Source organism: Bombina bombina, chromosome 1 (assembly GCF_027579735.1).
Source record: "Bombina bombina isolate aBomBom1 chromosome 1, aBomBom1.pri, whole genome shotgun sequence".
Taxonomy (NCBI): domain Eukaryota; kingdom Metazoa; phylum Chordata; class Amphibia; order Anura; family Bombinatoridae; genus Bombina; species Bombina bombina.
This window is the reverse complement of record NC_069499.1, coordinates 1,349,532,774-1,349,552,763: the sequence shown is the minus strand read 5'-3', so window position 1 is coordinate 1,349,552,763 and position 19,990 is coordinate 1,349,532,774. Positions and strand designations below refer to the sequence as shown.

General features: G+C 38.6%; 1 protein-coding gene across 1 annotated transcript in view; it reads left to right on the top strand.

The window, feature by feature from the left end:
* The window catches only part of IGSF8 (immunoglobulin superfamily member 8), a 35,638-nt gene that overhangs the window by 8,433 nt on the left and 7,215 nt on the right, over window positions 1-19,990 (top strand). The window contains exons 2-4 of the mRNA XM_053703128.1: window positions 1-365; window positions 4,325-4,789; window positions 6,011-6,433. The exon at window positions 1-365 is cut by the window's left edge and continues 10 nt beyond it. Coding sequence (XP_053559103.1) covers window positions 1-365; window positions 4,325-4,789; window positions 6,011-6,433 — 1,253 coding nt within the window. The remainder of the gene's footprint in view (window positions 366-4,324; window positions 4,790-6,010; window positions 6,434-19,990) is intronic.

Below are 19,990 nucleotides of genomic sequence, written 5' to 3'. Positions count from 1 at the left end.
TTCACGGGAGGTGAAAGTTCCTGCCGGACCATTATTTCGTGTGGAGGGCACCTCAATCTCCATTCCGTGTAATGTGAGCAGATACGAGGGTCCAGCTTTACAGAACTTTGAGTGGTTCATGTACCGACCAGATTCTCCAGCTAACTCCATCTCCATTGTCAGCACAAAAGATCCAAACTTCTCTTATGCTCTGTTTGCTGATCGTGTAAAGAGCGGAGAGATCTACATTCATCGTGTGAGTGGAGACAGTGTGGAGCTTCGTATCAAACGCCTGCGTCAAGAAGATGCTGGTGTATTTGAGTGCTACACGCCGACTACAGATGCAAATTACTATGGATCTTACAGCGACAAAGTCAATTTGCAAGGTACTGACCTTGGCCACGCCATTATTACACATCTAGTACCATTTTCATTCATTCTCTGACAGCTAGCTAATTCTTTTGTAACTCTGTCCACACTAATGTGCGTTTACACCTGTTGCTAGCTGCATCATTTTCATTTATTACCAGTTTAGGGCTAGATTACAAGTGGAGCGCTTTTTAGCACTTTCACTATAGCACTAATTGCGCTTTTTGTCCATGTCGGGTTGCGCTGGTATTGCGAGTTGAAAGTATAAAAAGTTTTCACGCAACACCCCACTCGCGTGCAAACCTGATCGCATATTCTAATGTGCACCTTAACCTGACATTGCAGAATTTATTATATATTTTTATGTATATGTGTATTTATTTTGGTACAATTTATATCTATAAATATACATGATTATATATAGGTCAAGATATATACAGATGTATACAGGAATAAATATATTTATGAATACTTAGAACATATGCCCCTGTTAGCAGAACATTGAAATGTGAAATATTTACAGTAAATACATAGTTAAAACCTTTATTAAATATGAATATTGCATAAATATGATTTTTCATGTTTTCATCTAGTTTACTGCAAAGGGCTCTAATGCACATCTATACATGTTGATATATGTGTACATATCTTTTTATGTGTTTATATGTGAATATATGTCTGTAAATACATATACATATTTAGAGATATGCATGTATGCCTATGTTAAAGCCCTTTGGCTGCTTTTTTAATTCTAACACCTGAGATCCCATATCTTTGAGCCCATATATCTTTTTTGTAAAAAATAATTTTCATTAGATGGTGTTGTCATGAGTGTAAGTGTACTTTGTAATGTATTTTTGATGTGTTTTTTGTTTTGAGAAACAGTTAACCACAGCTCTGAGGGCACTGTAATCATTCTAACGTAAATTGTGATTGTGCTCTAGCGATCGTGTTTAATTTCAACTTGTAATGCCATCGCAATATAACCTGCGCACAAACAATTGCGAGAACCCAATATCGCTTGCGCTCCTCTCATAATCTGGCCCTTAGTCATTTGTTGACGGTGAGCAATTTGTACAAATAGATTAGAGTGGTACAAACTTGTGTCCTGTTTGTGGTTGCACCACATACATTATAATGTATGAAATCTAGCAAGATAAGCATAATGCTCCATTGTATTATAGACTGCAGAAAATGTAATATTCATCTTCTGCTCTCTCACTGGGAATTAGATTATGGAAACCACAAAATATATCACATGCTCTTAGTTCAAACACAACTGTATTTTGCATTTTTGATGCAACCTGGATATGATGATTCTGGTGTAGAACAATTAAAGCAACATGGAAGTCTAAATGTAAACTTAAATGATTCAGAAAATTAGTAAGATTAAAAAAAAGATAAAAAATATTCCAATATAATTCTGTTGTGATATTTATTTATTTCTCTTGGTCATCATTTGTTAAAACTAATCTCCTTTGCTTGAAAGAGAGAGAAATCCTTACAAAATAAATATTTTATAACTATTTAAAATTTTAATTTTGTTTGTCACAGCAATCCAAAGCCTTTTTAAACATATTTATCTTTGCTGTGGGCTTGATTTACTACATGAGCTCCTGCGCTGATCTACACAATCACTATGTAGTAAGTCGAGCTTGTACCTCAGCCTCCCTGGAGCGTTGGAAATGGCACAATATTTGTGAAGTAATTTCCAATATGGTTTGTAGATGGCGCTATAAGCTATGGGAAAAAGACTCAATACTACACTACGATACACTATAAGAATACACTTGAGACAATCTGTAAATATATAGAATAATAAACAATTTATTCAGATGCTAAAAAATAAAAAGAATAACAACCACATATAATAGCACTTTAAAATCTATACGATTCAATCACAACTCATTCAGAATACACACTCATTCAAAAGCAGGTTTAAACAATTCATGAATTAATATATAGACCCTTTGGTAAAAAGATAAATATAAAAATGATGTATAAAAAATGATATATAACAAATTACTTAAAAACTGTCTTTTTGGGTTAATCGGTCTCCAGATAGAGTTTAGAATCTAAACATATATCGGGTGTTTCTACACACAGATCTCTTTTTGTAAAAAGATTTTACCCTTAATTTACACTCAGTTGGTGTCTAATTTCTCCAAACAATCCTTTCTTTAGAGGTGATTTTTCCACAGTCAATTATTTCCTTAAGGGGTTTTTTTCCCACAGTTAATTAATTCTTGCACTTTTGTTTCTATTTGATACAACTCAGGCAAAGGTGCTTTGAGCAGAAAATATTACGATAGTGAAAGATAGATACTTAGATGTATGTGCACATTTATCACTTAAAACTTCCGTTGGCAAAGATGATATAGTTGTAGTCTTACCGCCTTGGTGTAGCACTTGTCTCCAGGTACAGAGCTCTCACCTGCGGATTAGTCCGGTATTTCGGTTTGCGGCTTGTTCTTTCCCCGGGAGTTCTCGCGCTGCTAGCAAAGCGCCTGACGTCACCGGGTCCGATCTGCTTGTCAACTCCTATATGGTGAGTGGAATACTTGCGCAAGTATTATAGATAGTGTCCGTCTCTTCTCCAAAGCCCTTTACTCACTCTCTGCACTTAGTACTTTGGTACGCAGAGTGGAGACAGGTCCGGGCTTACGTTTTCCAATTTCTCCGAATAGATCCACAGTTTTTCCACAGTATTTCTACGCGTTTCACCCCTTACAGACGGGGCTTTTTCAAGATACTGTGTTCTGCTCACCTATGCCTTAAATACACCTGCAACTTCCGGTGGGTCATTAAGATTGACTGTTTCCTTTCTCATTGTGTCTCTGTTTCTTTTCGAGTGGCAACCTCATGTGTTGTTCAACCTCCATGATTATTTCTGTGTGTAAAATTTATTCTATTGCTACTATCGATATTATTCAATAGAAAAAAGGGGTCCTAAAATGTTGGGTCTTAGAATTTCATTACTTTTATTAACAACTCAAAAAAGTATATTTACATAATATCTTCTAAAATCAATTCAATATAATATCAATTACACTGACAGGGATATTAATTATAATAGTATCTATTCTGATCAATGGGTAATACAGGGCATAACAATAATTTAATAAAATAAAATAATTTGATTTATAAAAACTAGATATCAATATATATATTATTTAAAAAACTTTCAATTATCAAAAATTAAGAAAAATTTATCAAAAAAACGATTTAAAACAAATCCCATTTCTTCTAAAAGAAATTATTTATTAAAAATTGGTTATAAAAAAGGTGCAATCTCTATTTCGGAATTCAGTCCATATGGATATAACGCATTAAAATTGTATATAATTTCTGCTTCTTTTCTTAATAGTCTAGTTTCATAATCACCCCCTCTCCAATCCCCCTTAATTTACCTTTGAAGTAATTTCCAGCAAAAGCCACATATAATGAAACAAATGTATGCACTCATTTTTTTTTTTATTTTTTTTATTTTTAATATGCCAAATAATTTGTATGGGGGAGCTCATTTAGAGTGTAGTGTCTCTTTAAGTATACCTTATTTTAATGTCAACATTTCTGCATTTTTTATATATATATATACACACTCCAGGGTTGACAAATCTGTTTAATTTAGGAGCCAGACAGTGGTATTTGTACATAGATATATGGAGAATAACCCAAAAAGATAGGAGCCAGGGGTAAAATTCTAGGACCCAGTGGCTCCCTGGCTCATGGGTTTGTCAAGCCCTCGACTATACTCTATATAATCTGCATAATAACCTGGTCACGTTCAGTGACATTTACAGAACTATCTACATAATTGGGGAAATTTAATACAATAACTTTGACAAAAGTATATTGTGACAATAAGGAAACAGTCAGTAGAGGAATTAGTAATAACGTGACGCAGTTATTATTATATATTTGGTAAACTGCATTATGTATAATTAATAATAATAATATTTTTTGTTTCTATCAGTTATTCCAGACAGTCTACAGGTATCTGCCAAGTCTGTGCATAAAGGCCGTCTCTCGGCTGCACCCCCTCTGCAGTTAACACTGACTGAAGGACGTGAACTTCATTTGTCTTGCTCAGCATTGTCTGAGTCATTGCAACATACGCATCTCTCTGTTTCGTTTGGGGTTACTGCACCCGATGCACCGGTTGGTCGTCAGACCCTCCAAGAAATAATTTCTGTTCAACGAGATTTCAGTGTGATACCAGCATCAACCCAGGTGTATAGTCAGCGATTCCAGAAGGGAGAGGTGCGAGTAGAGAAATCGGACAGTAGTGCCTATAAAATGATTATCGCTCGTGCTCTCCCGCAGGATGCGGGCACATACCACTGTACAGCTGCACAGTGGATCCAAGACCCCGACGGGAGCTGGCAAAAAATCACTGAGAAAAGATCTGTACTTGCTCAGGTTACTGTCCAAACAATAGGTGAGGAATTATTACAATTTATGATTCTGCTTTAATACATATAATAAAGGTGAAAATTAATTAATGTTGATTCCTATAAAGACCTGAAAAAAAGATGGTGTTTCACATTCCAGTGTCCAATTAGCATTGCTTATTAAATGGACAATACATTTAAAATTAAACTTTGATAATTCAGATAGAGCATGCAGTTTAAAAAAAAAAAAAAAATTTCAATTTACTCCTATTATCTAATTTGCTTCGATCTCTCTTCGATTTTTCATTCATGAAGTATATGATACTTCATGTAGAAAACTCCTTTATTTGATTCAATCAATCGCTGTTCTTAGCTGCTACAGCAGCCCATGGCTAAAACATTTTTTTGCTAAGTGGTGACGTTTTCACCTCTTAGCCAATAGCCGTGCCGTGGGCTGCTGTAGCAGCTAAAACCGGCGATCATTGGAAACAAATAAAGGAGCTTTCTACATGAAGTATCTTATACTTCATGAATGAAAGTCCCCTTAATTTGTTTCAATAGTCAATCCTAGCGTTTATAAAACAATAGGATTGACTTTCACTTTAAAGGGACCATAATGTTAAAATTAAACTTTTAATGATTCAGATAGAACAGGCAATTTTAAACAACTTTCCAGTTTACTTCTTGTTCTCTTGGTATCTTTTGTTGAAAAGCAGGTAGGTAGGCTGAGGAGTAGCAACGCACTACTGGGGGCTACCTGCCAATCGGTTGCTGCACATATGCTTATTGTCATTGGTTCACCAGATGTTCAGCTAGCTCCCAGTAGTGGATTTCTGCTCCTTCAACAAAGGATACCAGAAAATAAAGCAAATTTGATAATGGGAGTAAACTGGAAAGTTGTTTGAAATTGTATGTTTTATATGAATCATGAAATAAAAAAATTTGGCTCTTTTTGTCCCATTAATGTGAGGTTTTGTTCAGGCGCTGTTTGCAATACTACTCACTTGGATTAACGCTGCAGAATCTGTTGGCGCTCTACAAATACATGATGATGATAACATGGGGACATAGTAATAGGAAATCAGTGATATTGAGCACGTAGATATGAGAAGTTGTAATGGGGTAGTAAAGAGGAGAAGTGGTAAAAATAAGTGCTCAATAAGAGACCTCTACCCAATAAGTGGAAGATTTATGGATTTGTATTATGTAATTTCTCTGGTTAATCTGCAGTGTTTTCCCTAAGCATTTAATAATATTTTCCAATCTAGAGAGCCAGCTGAAGGTGTCCTCACGGCCTCGCGAACTTCATGTTCGTTCTGGAGAAACATTGGAGGTTTTCTGCAATGTGTCCACTGTGGTTCCACCTCCTCCTGATGTATTGTTTTCTGTAGACTGGCTGGTAATTTCTTTACAAGATTCTCGTGAGCAACTTGTGGCAGCAATTTCCACTGATGGGGTTGTATCTTTGGGTGAGAATTATGCAGGGGCAGATGTGGGCATGAGGCACATCTCTCTGGAAAAGCTTGGACCCCATCCTGGATCTTTCCGTCTCCGGATACATTCTGCTCAGCCAGGAGACGTAGGAGCTTACAGCTGTCGTGTCAAGGCGTTTGTGTCTTATCCTGGCCAGGAGCTGCAAGTGGTGGCTAGTAAGATTTCTCAACCTGTGACTGTCACCATGCTTACTCAAGGTAAGGAATTCCATTTTAATACTCGTTTATGTCTGACACTACTCAATGTAAACATTTGTTTTTCTTGCTTCTATATCTATCATTTCTTGCAATTCAAGTTCAACACTGTAGAAACTTAGGTGGTGATGGGTAAGAAATTGTACCAAAACAATAGGAGACAGTGGCTAGCTAACTCAGTGGGAACAAAATATAAATCTATTCCTGTAAGGACAAGTCAGTGGATCCTTCTGGCCAAAATGTAATTGAAAGGGTCTCTAAAGTCAAAATAAAACTTTCATGATTCAGCCATAGCAAGTTGTTATAAGAGACTTTCAAATGTACTTCTATTAACACAATGTGCAGGTTGTTTTATATGCATACTTTGTGCCACGGGCTGCTGTTGAGCATGTGCAAGAGATTGTTGCGTATATGTATATGAGTCAGAGAAAATAATCTGCTCCAAGCTGTTGCTATTGCCTTGTCTTTTTAATATGCTCAAGTTGATTATGCAGTTCCAATGAATTTAAGAAACCTTTAGCAAAAATAAATAAGTTAACTAAAAGTATAAAAAGATTGTACTCTAGACATATTCTTTAAAAACAAAACTAACACACATTTAGCTTCAGTGGGTACAAAGGACGATAAATTGTGGAAGAAAATAATTTAGTTCTGCAGACCACTTTGATCAAAGCACCTTGAGGAGAGAAACTATAACCATTATCATCAAGGTTCAATTATCTTTCAAAGATACAACACATAGGGGTAAAGCCAACTTGGTCAAAATTTGTCTCACAGAAAAAGATAATTACAAGGCCAGGCCTTAAGGATAGCCAAGATGTGATCAACTTTTGAAAGGGAAAATAAACAACTGTGTTTTAGGAAAAACACCTCAGAAGTAGAGAAAATACATGAGGTAAATAAAGGGTCACTTCAGTACCACTGTACCAATAGATTGAGAAATGAATGCTAGGAAATGCTATACAAGTTTCCCAATATAATTTGTCCATTAAAAATTAGCATCTCAAGACTCCCATAAATTATCTGCTTTAACCCTTTTGAGTGCTAAGCTGAATTTAATATTTCTTTTCAAAGACACAATGGAGTCCACGGATCATTTTCATTACTTATGGGATATTCACCTCCTGGTCAGCAGGAGGAGGCAAAGAGCACCACAGCAGAGCTGTTAAATAGCTCCTCCCTTCCCTCCCACTCCAGTCATTCTCTTTGCATACGTTAGTGCTAGGAAGAGGTAAAGTTAGGTGTTAGTAAAAGATTCTTCAATCAAGAGTTTATTATTTTAAAGTAGTGCCAGAGAGTGCTGCTTTGTTCTAGGGTGTAGCCGTAGTCCATAACAGTCTCTTCAGTAGAGCTTTTGGTGGCTTTAGAGGAATAGGAACTGGTGGGACATAATTCTCACTGCGCCTCCTATACATTTATGCTACCCTTCTCCTGATAGCCTAAGCACATTTAACTCAGGCGTATCTTATTTCACAGGGCTATGGGAGGGAGAGGACCTCCTAAACCTGCTGAGCTGCCCTGCTGTCGGGCAGAATACAAAGGTAAGTGCTCACTTTGTTTTTTATTCTGGGATCAGTAATTTCAGAGAAAGAAAGGGGGCACTTTAAATTATTGCATATTGCATAAGGCTCAGATACTGAGATCCTTGTGTTGGGACATCTATCTCTCATGTTTAGAGGGTAAAGGACAGCCATAAGTACAGACACTGGGGCTGGGGAGCTCGTTTTACAATACTGGTGGTTATTTTCCTATCGGCTTAGTATAACACTTCTAAACCGATCGGGTTATGTGGTTTAACTGTGACGCCCACGATGAGCGGGGCTATCCATTCACGCGCTTCCTAAGAGTAACTGCGCAACTTTCAGCCGTCTATAGCTGCCATAGCCTGCAAGAGTGGAAGGCGTCGGCACATTGTGGCTCTAAAACCGCATGGTTTATTTACAGATTAAGCAGGTGGTTATAGCGCTTTTGAGTCCTTGCACATCCGGATCATTCAAGCTCTAAGAGTCCAGGGAGTGAGTCCGTTTAGCAGGTAGGCACCTCAGCAGAGTTGCTGGGGTGTAGGGGTGTCCGAATTTTGTTCTTTTTAGCTACTGGGACACGTTTTGCATATTACAGTAAAAAAGGTTATCTTTTAAAGTTTAAAGACACAGTAACGTTTTTTCCTCTGTCATTAAATTTTTTGATATTGAGTAATTTGATTATATTTTGCCCCTTTACTTGAGCACATATTCTCATGTAGTAGTAAAAGTTCTTCCTTTTTAAATTTTAAAGAGACAGTAACGTTTTTTAAAAAAAAAAAAGTATGGACATGGGAGCCGTGGAAAATGTTACTTGCTCCATGTGTTTGGATGCAAATGTGGAACCACCAATCCCTTTCTGTCATGTATTGAGAGGGCTTTAAGTTATAGGGATAAGATTTTTCATGAGCAAAATTTCACAAAGGCGGATGCTTCTCAGGAGTCTAATGATGAGAGTCAGAGTATGCCGCAGCATTCTCCCCAAGCATCCCAATCTTTAACGCCCGCACAAGCAGTGCCCTGTACTTATGCTCTAGCGCCTGCTGAAGTTACCTTAAAAGACATAGCTGCGCTTATGTCTTCCACAATTTCTGATGCGTTGTCTGCTTTTCCTATGCTTCAGGGCAAGCGTAAGAGGAAAGACAACCATGTTGTCAGTGAGGTTTCTGACGCAATGGTGGCAATCTCGGATGTACCCTCTCAGGGAACTGAGATGGAGGGTATTGAGGTTCTATCAGAAGGTGAAATTTCAGACTCAGAAAGTTCATTACCTTTGACTGATTCAGAGGTTGTATCTTTCAGGTTTAAACTAGAACACCTCCGCCTGTTACTCAGGGAGGTTTTGGTTACTTTAGACGACTGTGTGATTCTACAGTAGTGGTCGCTCCTGCGAAGTCGAGTAAATTGGATAGATATTTTGAAGTTCCTTCTTACTCAGACGTTTTTCCAGTGCCGAAGCATGCTTCGGAGATTGTTTCCAAGGAATGGGAGAGACCAGGTATTCCCTTCTCTCCATCTCCTCTTTTCAAAAAGATGTTTCCTATAGCTGACGCTGTCAGGGAAGCTTGGCAGACGGTCCCTAAGGTGGAAGGGGCTATCTCCACCTTAGCCAAGCGAACTACTATTCCCATTGAGGATAGTTGTGCTTTTAAAAATCCTATGGACAAGAAGTTAGAGGGTCTTTTTAAAAAGATTTATGTTCACCAGGGTCTGCTATTACAGCCAGCTGCGTGCATTGCTACTGTCACTAGTTCAGCAGCTTATTGGTTTGATGCTCTGTCAGAGTCTCTCAAGACTGAGAGTTCCTTAGAGCAGATTCAAGATAGGATAAAAGCTCTGAAGTTAGCCAATTCTTTTATTACGGATGCTTCTCTGCAAATTACTAAGTTGGCAGCTAAGAGTTCAGGGTTCTCTATCCTAGCCTGCAGAGCCTTATGGTTAAAACCTTGGTCCGCGGACGTGTCATCTAAGTCTAAACTTCTAGCAATTCCTTACAAGGGAAAGACCTTGTTTGGACCTGGTCTGACAGAAATTATTTCTGATATCACTGGAGGTAAGGGTCATCTTCTTCCTCAGGATAAGAGAAACAAACAGAATGGACGACAGAGTAATTTTCGTTCCTTTCAAAATTTCAAGGGAAATTCTTTCTCTTCCTCCTCTAAACCAGAACAATCTAAGCCTACTTGGAGACCCAACCAGTCTTGGGACAAGGGTAAACAATCCAAGAAACCTGCTGCTGAATTCAAAACAGCATGAAGGACATGCCCCCGATCTGGGACCGGATCTGGTAGGGGGCAGACTTTCAGGCTTGGGTTCGGGACGTTCAGGATCCCTGGGCAATAGAAATAGTGTCTCAGGGATGCAAACTGGAGTTCAAAAATTTTCCTCCCCGAGGAAGATTTCTTGGATTATCTGCAAACCAGGCAGGGGTTTTATTCAAATCTGTTTGTAGTTCCCAAAATGGAGGGGGAACCTTCAGACCCATCTTAGAACTCAAGAGTCTAAACAAGTTTCTCAGAGTTCCATCATTCAAGATGGAAACTATTCGTACCATTCTTCCCTTGATCCAGGAGGGTCAATTTATAACGACAGTGGATTTAAAGGATGCATATCTATGTTAATTTCCACAAAGATCATCACAAGTTCCTGAGGTTTGCCTTTCTGGACAAACACTTTCAGTTCGTGGCTCTTCCTTTTGGTCTGGCCACGGCACCCAGAATTTTCACAAAGATTCTGGGGTCTCTGCTGGCGGTTCTAAGACCGCAGGGAATTGCTGTGGCGCCTTATCTGGACGATATTCTAATCCAGGCGCCATCTTGTCAACAAGCAACATCTCATACCGACGTTGTGTTATCCTTCCTGAGAACTCACGGGTGGATGGTAAATATGGAAAAGAGTTCCTTAATTCTGAAGCCAAGGGTGACTTTCTTGGGAACTCTAATCGATTCTGTATCTATGAGGATTTTTCTGACAGAGGTCAGGAAATCAAAGATTCTAGATACTTGTCGAGTCCTTCGGTCCAATCCTCGGCCGTCAGTGGCTCAGTGCATGGAAGTAATCGGACTGATGATGGCGGCAATGGACATCATCCTGCTCAGTTTCACCTCAGGCCTCTGCAGTTAAACATGCTCAGGCAGTGGAATGGAGATTATGCAGATTTGTCTCTTAGAATAACCCTGGAACAGGAGACGAGGGACTCTCTTCAATGGTGGTTGTCTCTATATCATCTATTCCAGGGAACCTGCTTTTGCAGACCTTCCTGGGTGATTGTGACAACAGACGCCAGCCTTTTAGGGTGGCGAGCTGTCTGGGGTTCCCTAAAGGCTCAGGGAGTTTGGAATCGGGCAGAGTCTGTTCTTCCTATAAACATCCTGGAACTAAGGGCGATCTTCAATGCTCTTCTGGTCTGGCCTCAGTTGGCTTCGGCCCATCAGATTCCAGTCGGACAATATAACGTCAGTGGCTTACATCAATCATCAGGGAGGAACGAGGAGTTCCTTAGCGATGACCGAGGTAACCAAAATAATCCGGTAGGCGGAGGCCCACTCTTGCCAGCTGTCAGCGATCCACATCCCAGGGGTGGACAACTGGGACGCGGACTTTCTGAGCAGGCAGACTTTTCATCCGGGAGAGTGTGAACTCCATCCGGAAGTGTTCTCCAAACTGATTCTCAAATGGGGTCGGCCGGAGTTGGCTTTCATGGCATCTCGTCAGAATGCCAAGCTCCTGAGATACGGGTCGAGGTCCAGGGATCCCCAGGCGGAACTGATAGATGCTCTGGCGGTTCCTTGGCCTTTCAACCTTGCATACCTATTTCCCCCGTTTGAGCTTCTTACTCGGGTCATTGCTCGAATCAAGCAGGAGAGGGCACCGGTGATTCTCATTGCTCCTGCTTGGCCTCGCAGGATTTGGTATGCAGATCTGGTGGACATGTCATCTCTGCTACCTTGGAAACTTCCGTTGAGGAAGGACCTTCTCATTCAAGGGCCCTTCACCCAAATCTAGTTTCTCTGAAGCTGACTGCTTGGAGATTGAACGCTTAATCCTATCCAAGCGGGGTTTTTCTGATTCGGTCATAGAGACCTTGATTCAGGTGCGTAAGCCTGTTACTAGAAAGATTTACCATAAGATATGGCGTAAATATCTCTATTTGTGTGACTCCAAGGGCTACTCATGGAGTAGAGTTAGGATTCCCAGAATTTTGTCTTTTCTCCAAGAGGGTTTGGAGAAGGGGTTATCGACAAGTTCCCTAAAGGGTCAGATCTCTGCCTTATCTGTTTTGTTGCACAAACGTCTGGCAGAGGACCTAGATGTACAATCATTTTGTCAGGCCTTGGTTAGGATCAGGCCTGTGTTCAAATTAGTTACTCCTCCATGGAGTCTGAATTTAGTTCTCAAAGTTCTTCAAGGGGCTCCGTTTGAGCCTATGCATTCCTTAGATATTAAGTTGTTATCTTGGAAAGTTTTATTTCTTGTTGCTATTTCCTCAGCTCGTAGAGTGTCGGAGCTCTCGGTGTTGCAATTCACTTCGCCTTACCTTATTTTCCATTCAGATAAGGTAGTTTTACGTACTAAACTAGGTTTTCTTCCTAATGTTTCAGACAGGAAAATTAATCAGGAGATTGTTGTTCCTTCCTTGTGTCCTAATCCTTCTTCTCAGAAATAACATCTTCTGCACAATTTGGACGTGGTCCGTGCTTTAAAATTTTACTTACAGGCGACTAAGGACTTTCGTCAGTCCTCTTCTTTGTTTGTACTTTTCTCTGAAAAACATAAGGGTCAGAAAGCTACGGCTACCTCTCTTTCCTTTTGGCTGAAGAGTATCATCCGTTTTGCATATGAGACTGCTGGACAGCAGCCTCCTGAGAGAATTACGGCTCATTCCACTAGGGCTGTTGCTTCCTCATGGGCATTCAAAAATGAAGCTTCTATGTAACAGATTTGCAAGGCTGCAACTTGGTCCTCTCTTCACACTTTTTCAAAATTCTATAAATTTGATACTTTTGCCTCGGCTGAGGCAGCTTTTGGGAGACGGGTTCTTCAAGCAGTGGTGCCTTCTGTTTAGGTTTCCTGTCTTGTCCCTCCCTTATCATCTGTGTACTCTAGCTTGGGTATTGTATCCCATAAGTAATGAAGATGATCCGTGAACTCATTGTGTCTTTAAAAAGAAAAGAAAATTTATGCTTACCTGATAAATTTGTTTCTATTTAGACACGATGAGTCCACTTCCCACCCTGTTCTTTTAGACAGGTTGTTAATTATTGTAAACTTCAGACACCTCTGCACCTTGGCTTTTCCTTTCTCTTCCTAACTTCGGTCAAATGACTGGAGTGGGAGGGAAGGGAGGAGCTATTTAACAGCTCTGCTGAGGTGCTCTTTGCCTCCTCCTGCTGACCAGGAGGTGAATATCCCATAAGTAATGAAGATGATCCGTGGACTCATCGTGTCTAAAAAGAAACAAATTTATCAGGTAAGCATAAATTTTCATTTTTCTGTTTTTTTACTATTTTCTAAAAAAAAGTTTTTGACTCCCCCCCCCCCCCCGATCCCCATTACTTATACCATTGGAAAGGTTAGGCGATTACCTTTCCAATGGGGGGTCTTGGGGGTCTGTAGCTACTTAGATCCCTGAGATACAGGTTTCTAAGCAGCATGCCCCCTTTCCCTATACTTTTGTATTGACAATTTTAAATAAAGTTGCACGGTGACGTCATCACGTAATTGCGCGTGACGTCACTGCACGTAACAGGAAGCCCCGGAGATGCCTGTCACTATGTAGGCCCGATCGCCGGGGTAGGAGAGGGTGGGAGCCCCCAGATTGCAAAAAAGGTAGTTGAGTGCTAGCGACGGCTCTGAGCCGTCAAGGACACCCAAATGTTTTCTTTCATGATTTAGAAAGAACCTGCAGTTTAAAGGAACATTATACACTCATTTTTTCTTTGCATAAATGTTTTGTAGATGATCTATTTATATAGCTGATAAAGGTTTTTTTTTGTTTTGTTTTTTTTAAAAAGTATAGTTTTGCTTATTTTTAAATAACATTGCTCTGATTTTCAGACTCCTAACCAAGCCCCAAAGTTTTGAGAATACCCTCAGATACCTACTCCAGCTTGCTCCTGTTTGTGTAAAGGGTCTTTTCATATGCAAAAGAAGGGGGAGGGGGGGAGTGACTTATTTGCCACTTGCAGTGGGCTTTCCAGCTACCTTTTCAACAGAGCTAAACTGAGAGCTTCTAAGTAAGTTTTTAAACAGTTTTATACTGGATTTTTATATCAGTTTCTGTGCATTTTATTCTTTATAGTAGTGTCTATTACATGCAGTTATATGGAAATTGGTGTATACTGTCATTTTAAACAACTTTCCACTTTACTTCTATGATCTAGTTTGCTTCATTCCCTTGATATCCTTTGTTGAAACACAATATCTAAATACGCTCAGCTGCTGATTGGTGGCTGCACATAGATGCCTTGTGTGATTGACTCACCCATGTGCTTAGCTATTTCTTCAACAAAGGGTATCTAACCAATGAAGCAAATTAGATAATAGAAGTAAATTGGAATGTTTTTAAATGTTGCCTGTGGTTCCCTGCCTAGGTTTTGAAATCTATTTTTTTTGTGTGTGGTTCAAATAGAGCATATAATAATAATAATAATAATAATAATAAAAGTTTCTGATTGATTTCTGTTATTAAATTTAATTTGTTGTCTTGATGGCAGGAGTTTTACAAGGATGCTTTTGAGGACTAGATGGCAGCAGTGTTTGCATTATTGTAATACTGCTGCCATATAGGGCTTCAGACACATGCATACCCCTGAGCCTGCCTACCTTTCAACAAAGGTTACCAATAGAACAAAGTACATTTGATTACATTACATTTTGCAACTCCAGTTAGTTTAATCTTTGTGGGGATGTCTGTATTTATAACTAAAAACGTAACTGCACGTAGGTTTTACATACAAAGAAAATTTGGGTAATTTAGAATCCGGTGTCACAAGCCTCTCGCAACATAACATGTAAAGCACAGAAACGCATTTAAAGGAATTCTCTTTCAAGTCAGTTTTACAATACCAAATTTTTGTGTCATTTCCTGGTATCTGAACCCGCCAAACTATGCAAATATAAAGGCATTTTAAACTTTTTATGCAAGTTGTCTATAATCCTATGTAAAATTGCCCTGCCACAGTGAAGGGAAGTAAATAATCTATTTTGTGTTAGAATTACATTTTTTAAATGAATTGAGTATTTTTAAAGAGATATGAAACAGTGTTCCTTTAGTAGAAAACACGTTAAATCAAAGTAAATAGAAAAAGAAACAGATTGTGTTAAAAATAGTAAACAACTTGTTTTCTTGCTCAATAAGTTACTGCCTACAGATATATAAGCAAGCAGACATTGCAGAACTTAAGTTTAATTGTTACATGATTTTTGCAGCAAACATCCTCTACTCAACATGGGCAATAAACTGATTTGCAGCTAGATTAGATGTCCCCTAGCAACATTTCAAAGGAAAAACTACTATCTTGCCTTCATGTAGAGACTGCAGCCCCCTTGTGGGGCTTTGACAGAAGTAATAAACCCTGCACAAATTAAGTAAAATTTTTTAAATAAAAGGTAAATCCATTTTAAAATGATGAATAATACACATGGCAATGCTTTCTTTTAAGTATAGCCCACTTCTTAGTGCTATTTTCTTATTACAACAATGACACAGACTTTTTTATATCCTTTTAAAGGGGTAGTCTAGTCAAAATTAAACTTTCATGATTCAGATAGGGCATTTTTTTTAAACAACTTTCCAATTTACTTTTATCATAAATTTGCTTTGTTCTCTTGGTATTCTTAATTGAAAGCTAAACCTAGGTAGGCTCCTATGCTAATTCCTAAGCCTTAGAAGGTTGCCTCTTAATCTGAATGCATTTGACAATTTTCACAGCAAGAGGCTGTGAGTTCATATGTGCCATATAGATAACATTGTGCTCATGCCTGTGGCGTTACTTATGAGAGGGCACTGATCGGCTAAAATGCAAATCTGTTATAAGAACTAAAATAAGGGGGCAGTCTGCAGAGGCTTAGATACAAGGTAATCACAGAGTTAAAAAGTATATTAATATAACCGTGTTATGCAAAACTGGGGAATCGATGATAATAAAAGGATTATCTTTTTACACAATAAAAATTCTGGAGTAGACTGTCCCTTTTTAACTTGGTCACATTAGTTAATCTGGTTAAAGAAATGCTGTTTTTGTTTCTAAGGCAAAAATGTTTTTCACTTAATTTGTTTCCAGTTAGTTATACCAGCTTTAGTGTGTTGAGTTTATTTTTCTATTTTAAATGTTTTTGTTCATTTGAAACCACACTCCATGTCAATTTAGATAGGATAAACCTGCAGGAAGGGCAGACCTCCATATCTTACAATGCTTTATCTCTCAACACACAAAGGCCAATACTAAGGTACTAACGTTTTAAAAGGGCATTTCAGCCAAAATTGGACTCCACGTGGATGCATTTCAGTTTTAAATAGAACAAACAAGGATAGGGTACAGCGCTAGACCAAAAACCTACTTAGCCTCACTATGGTAATTGTCTCCTCCCCAGACAATTCAAAAAATACAAATCATAAAGTGGTGGATATAGGAGGCGCTATATAAGCTGTAGGATATATAGATATGAGTTAACAGTATCGTTATCAGCCCTAGAAAATCCTATTAAAACAAAGTGTCCGTTAATATAAATATATATATAAATACAATAATTAATATCAAAGTAAAATCAAAGTGAAATTTAATGAAGTTGTGATAATTCAATAAAATACAAACTATCGATGCTAAATCAGAGTTACCGTTAAAAAATCGAATCAGCAGATAAAATTCATAAATTACATATAACACTCAAACATACATAAAACAAAACCGGTTAAATCATTCACACTTCATACCGCATATCAAATTCTTGACATCAAAGACACAATATATAGCTGTTGGAGAACACCAAAATAGCTGTCTTTTATGGGGATCCCCCAAAAAATTTTTTCAGAATGACACTGTGGGTTAGAATAAATACTCCAAATCTAAGACGTTTGGGTAAGTGCCCCCGAAAGAAGCCGTTAAACCTTCAGTCACTCTCTATTTGAAATAGAGCCCAAGGTGGTGTAAGTCCCTTCCTTGCCGTTCTCTCAGTAGTATCTTACCTCCTTTCAAGTGTCTGCCAACGGTCTCCCTACCTGGCCCGACACTCCGGCTATTCCTTCGGATATCAGTCAGCGGAAGTCCTGTGAGTGACGTCACCCGGTTTCCGGATCCTAGGTGACCACTTGCGCAAGTGTTTGTTTCCACGGTTGTATCCACAAAATACATGAGGCTCATGTAACAAGCACTCATGTTAATACATTGCAAGCTACGATCAGTATCATATTTTGACCGCAAAATACTTTAACCATTCATTCATCTGCTGTAACCTGATATTCAGAATAAAGCAACTTTGTGGATGAACAAGGTATTGGAAGTACTTACCTGCAAGAAAGGTGCAGAAGCGGTAGCGAATCACCTGTGCAGAGAGTGGGTTTAAGGACAGAGATTGCAGGAAGTGGCATCTTGAAAAAGACCCCGAAAGGGGTTGAAACGCGTAGAGGACTTACCTGCTATCGTTTGTGGATATTTAACAAGCAAAGCTGAACCGAACTCTGCGTACCCTGGTGTACTGAAGTGCAGAGGATATTTTGTGGATACAACCGTGGAAACAAACACTTGCGCAAGTGGTCACCTAGAATCCGGAAACCGGGTGACGTCACTCACGGGACTTTCGCTGACTGATATCCGAAGGAATAACCGGAGTGTCGGGCCAGGTAGGGAGACCGTTGGCAGACACTTGAAAGGAGGTAAGAGAGCCTCCCGGCTCTGTTCAGTATATTTGACTGCCTATACTACTGAGAGAACGGCAAGGAAGGGACTTACACCACCTTGGGCTCTATTTCAAATAGAGAGTGACTGAAGGTTTAACGGCTTCTTTCGGGGGCACTTACCCAAACGTCTTAGATTTGGAGTATTTACTCTAACCCACAGTGTCATTCTGAAAAAAAATTTTTGGGGATCCCCATAAAAGACAGTGAGATTAGAACACCAGCTATTTTGGTGTTCTCCAACAGCTATATATTGTGTCTTTGATGTCAAGAATCTGATATGCGGTATGAAGTGTGAATGATTTAACCGGTTTTGTTTTATGTATGTTTGAGTGTTATATGTAATTTATGAATTTTATCTGCTGATTCGATTTTTTAACGGTAACTCTGATTTAGCATCGATAGTTTGTATTTTATTGAATTATCACAACTTCATTAAATTTCACTTTGATTTTACTTTGATATTAATTATTGTATTTATATATATATATTTATATTAACGGACACTTTGTTTTAATAGGATTTTCTAGGGCTGATAACGATACTGTTAACTCATATCTATATATCCTACAGCTTATATAGCGCCTCCTAAATCCACCACTTTAAGTTTTAAATAGAAGCATTTTTGTAATATATATGTGCTAGCAAAAATGCCTGTAATAAAAGCTATAGCAAAAGTGTATTTAAGTATGCATCGTGCACAAGCATTTTAAGCACAGCACTTGCTCAGAGAGGCAAGAGTTGAAAAATGCTTCTATTAAGTTATCACTGATAACTTTTACTAGAAGCATTTTTGCCAATACATGTACTGTAAATTGCAAATATTTTTCTATTCAAAGATGTCATTCATCTATGGGCATTTACATTTCTTTCATGTAATTGGCAAGAGTCCATGAGCTAGTGACGTATGAGATATACAATCCTACCAGACGGGGCAAGGTTTCCCAAACCTCAAAATGCCTATAAATACACCCCTCACCACACCCACAATTCAGTTTTATAAACTTTGCCTCCCTATGGAGGTGGTGAAGTAAGTTTGTGCTTGATTTTCTTCTGTGATATGCTCTTCTCAGCATTTTGAAGCCCGATTCCTCTCAGAGTACAGTGTTTGTCAGAGGGATGTCAAGAGAGTATCACCTATTGATTCTATGGTTTTCCTCACAGGAAATCTTTTCAAAGGTTCTCTGTTATCGGTCGTAGAGATTCATCTCCTACCTTCCTTTTCAGATCGACGATATACTCTCATATTCCATTACCTCTACTGATACTGTTTCAGTACTGGTTTGGCTATCTGCTATATGTGGATGGGTGTCTTTCGGTAAGTATGTTTTCATTACTTAAGACACTCTCAGCTATGGTTTGGCACTTTATGTATTAATATAAAGTTTTAAATATATGTATTGTACTTATATTTTCCATGAGTCAGGTTTATGTATATTTCCTTTTGTAGACTATCAGTTTCAAATTGGGAAACATATTTAGGAAGTAATTTTTCTACCTAGGTTATATTCTTTTCTTCAAAATTGACTGCTTTTTCATTAAATTTTGCAGGCAAAATTAAGCTTGCGAGGTCGCAAAATGCTGATATTTATTGCGTTATTCTTGGCGCAAGAATGTTTGGCGCGAAGGTATGTTCGGTGACGCAACATCGTAATTTCCGGCGTCTTAGTTGACACCAGGTTTCTTTGCACAAGGTTGCATCTGTCATGACGCGAGTTGCGTCATTTCCGGTTGTCGTTAGCTCCAAAATATTTCATTTGTGTTGTGCGTCATTCTTGGCGCAAAATAATTTAATTATTTAAACCTCACTTCCTATATGCCTTTTTCCCATTCCTGAAACTGCCATAGGAAATTTTATATTATATTATATATACCTCTGTTGGAATCCTGCTGCCTGATAAGTTCTACCAAAGCTAAGTGTATCTGTTGTAAGTTTGTGGAGATTATATCTCCAGCTGTAGTATGTAACAGTTGTCATGACAAGCTTTTGCATGCAGAGAATGTATCCATCAGTACTAGTACAATGCCTGTTGTGCCTTCAACATCTGATGTACATGATATCCCTGTGAATATTAAATATTTTATTGCTGATGTGATTCAGAAGGCTTTGTCTGCTATTCCGCCTTCTAATAAACGTAAAAGGTC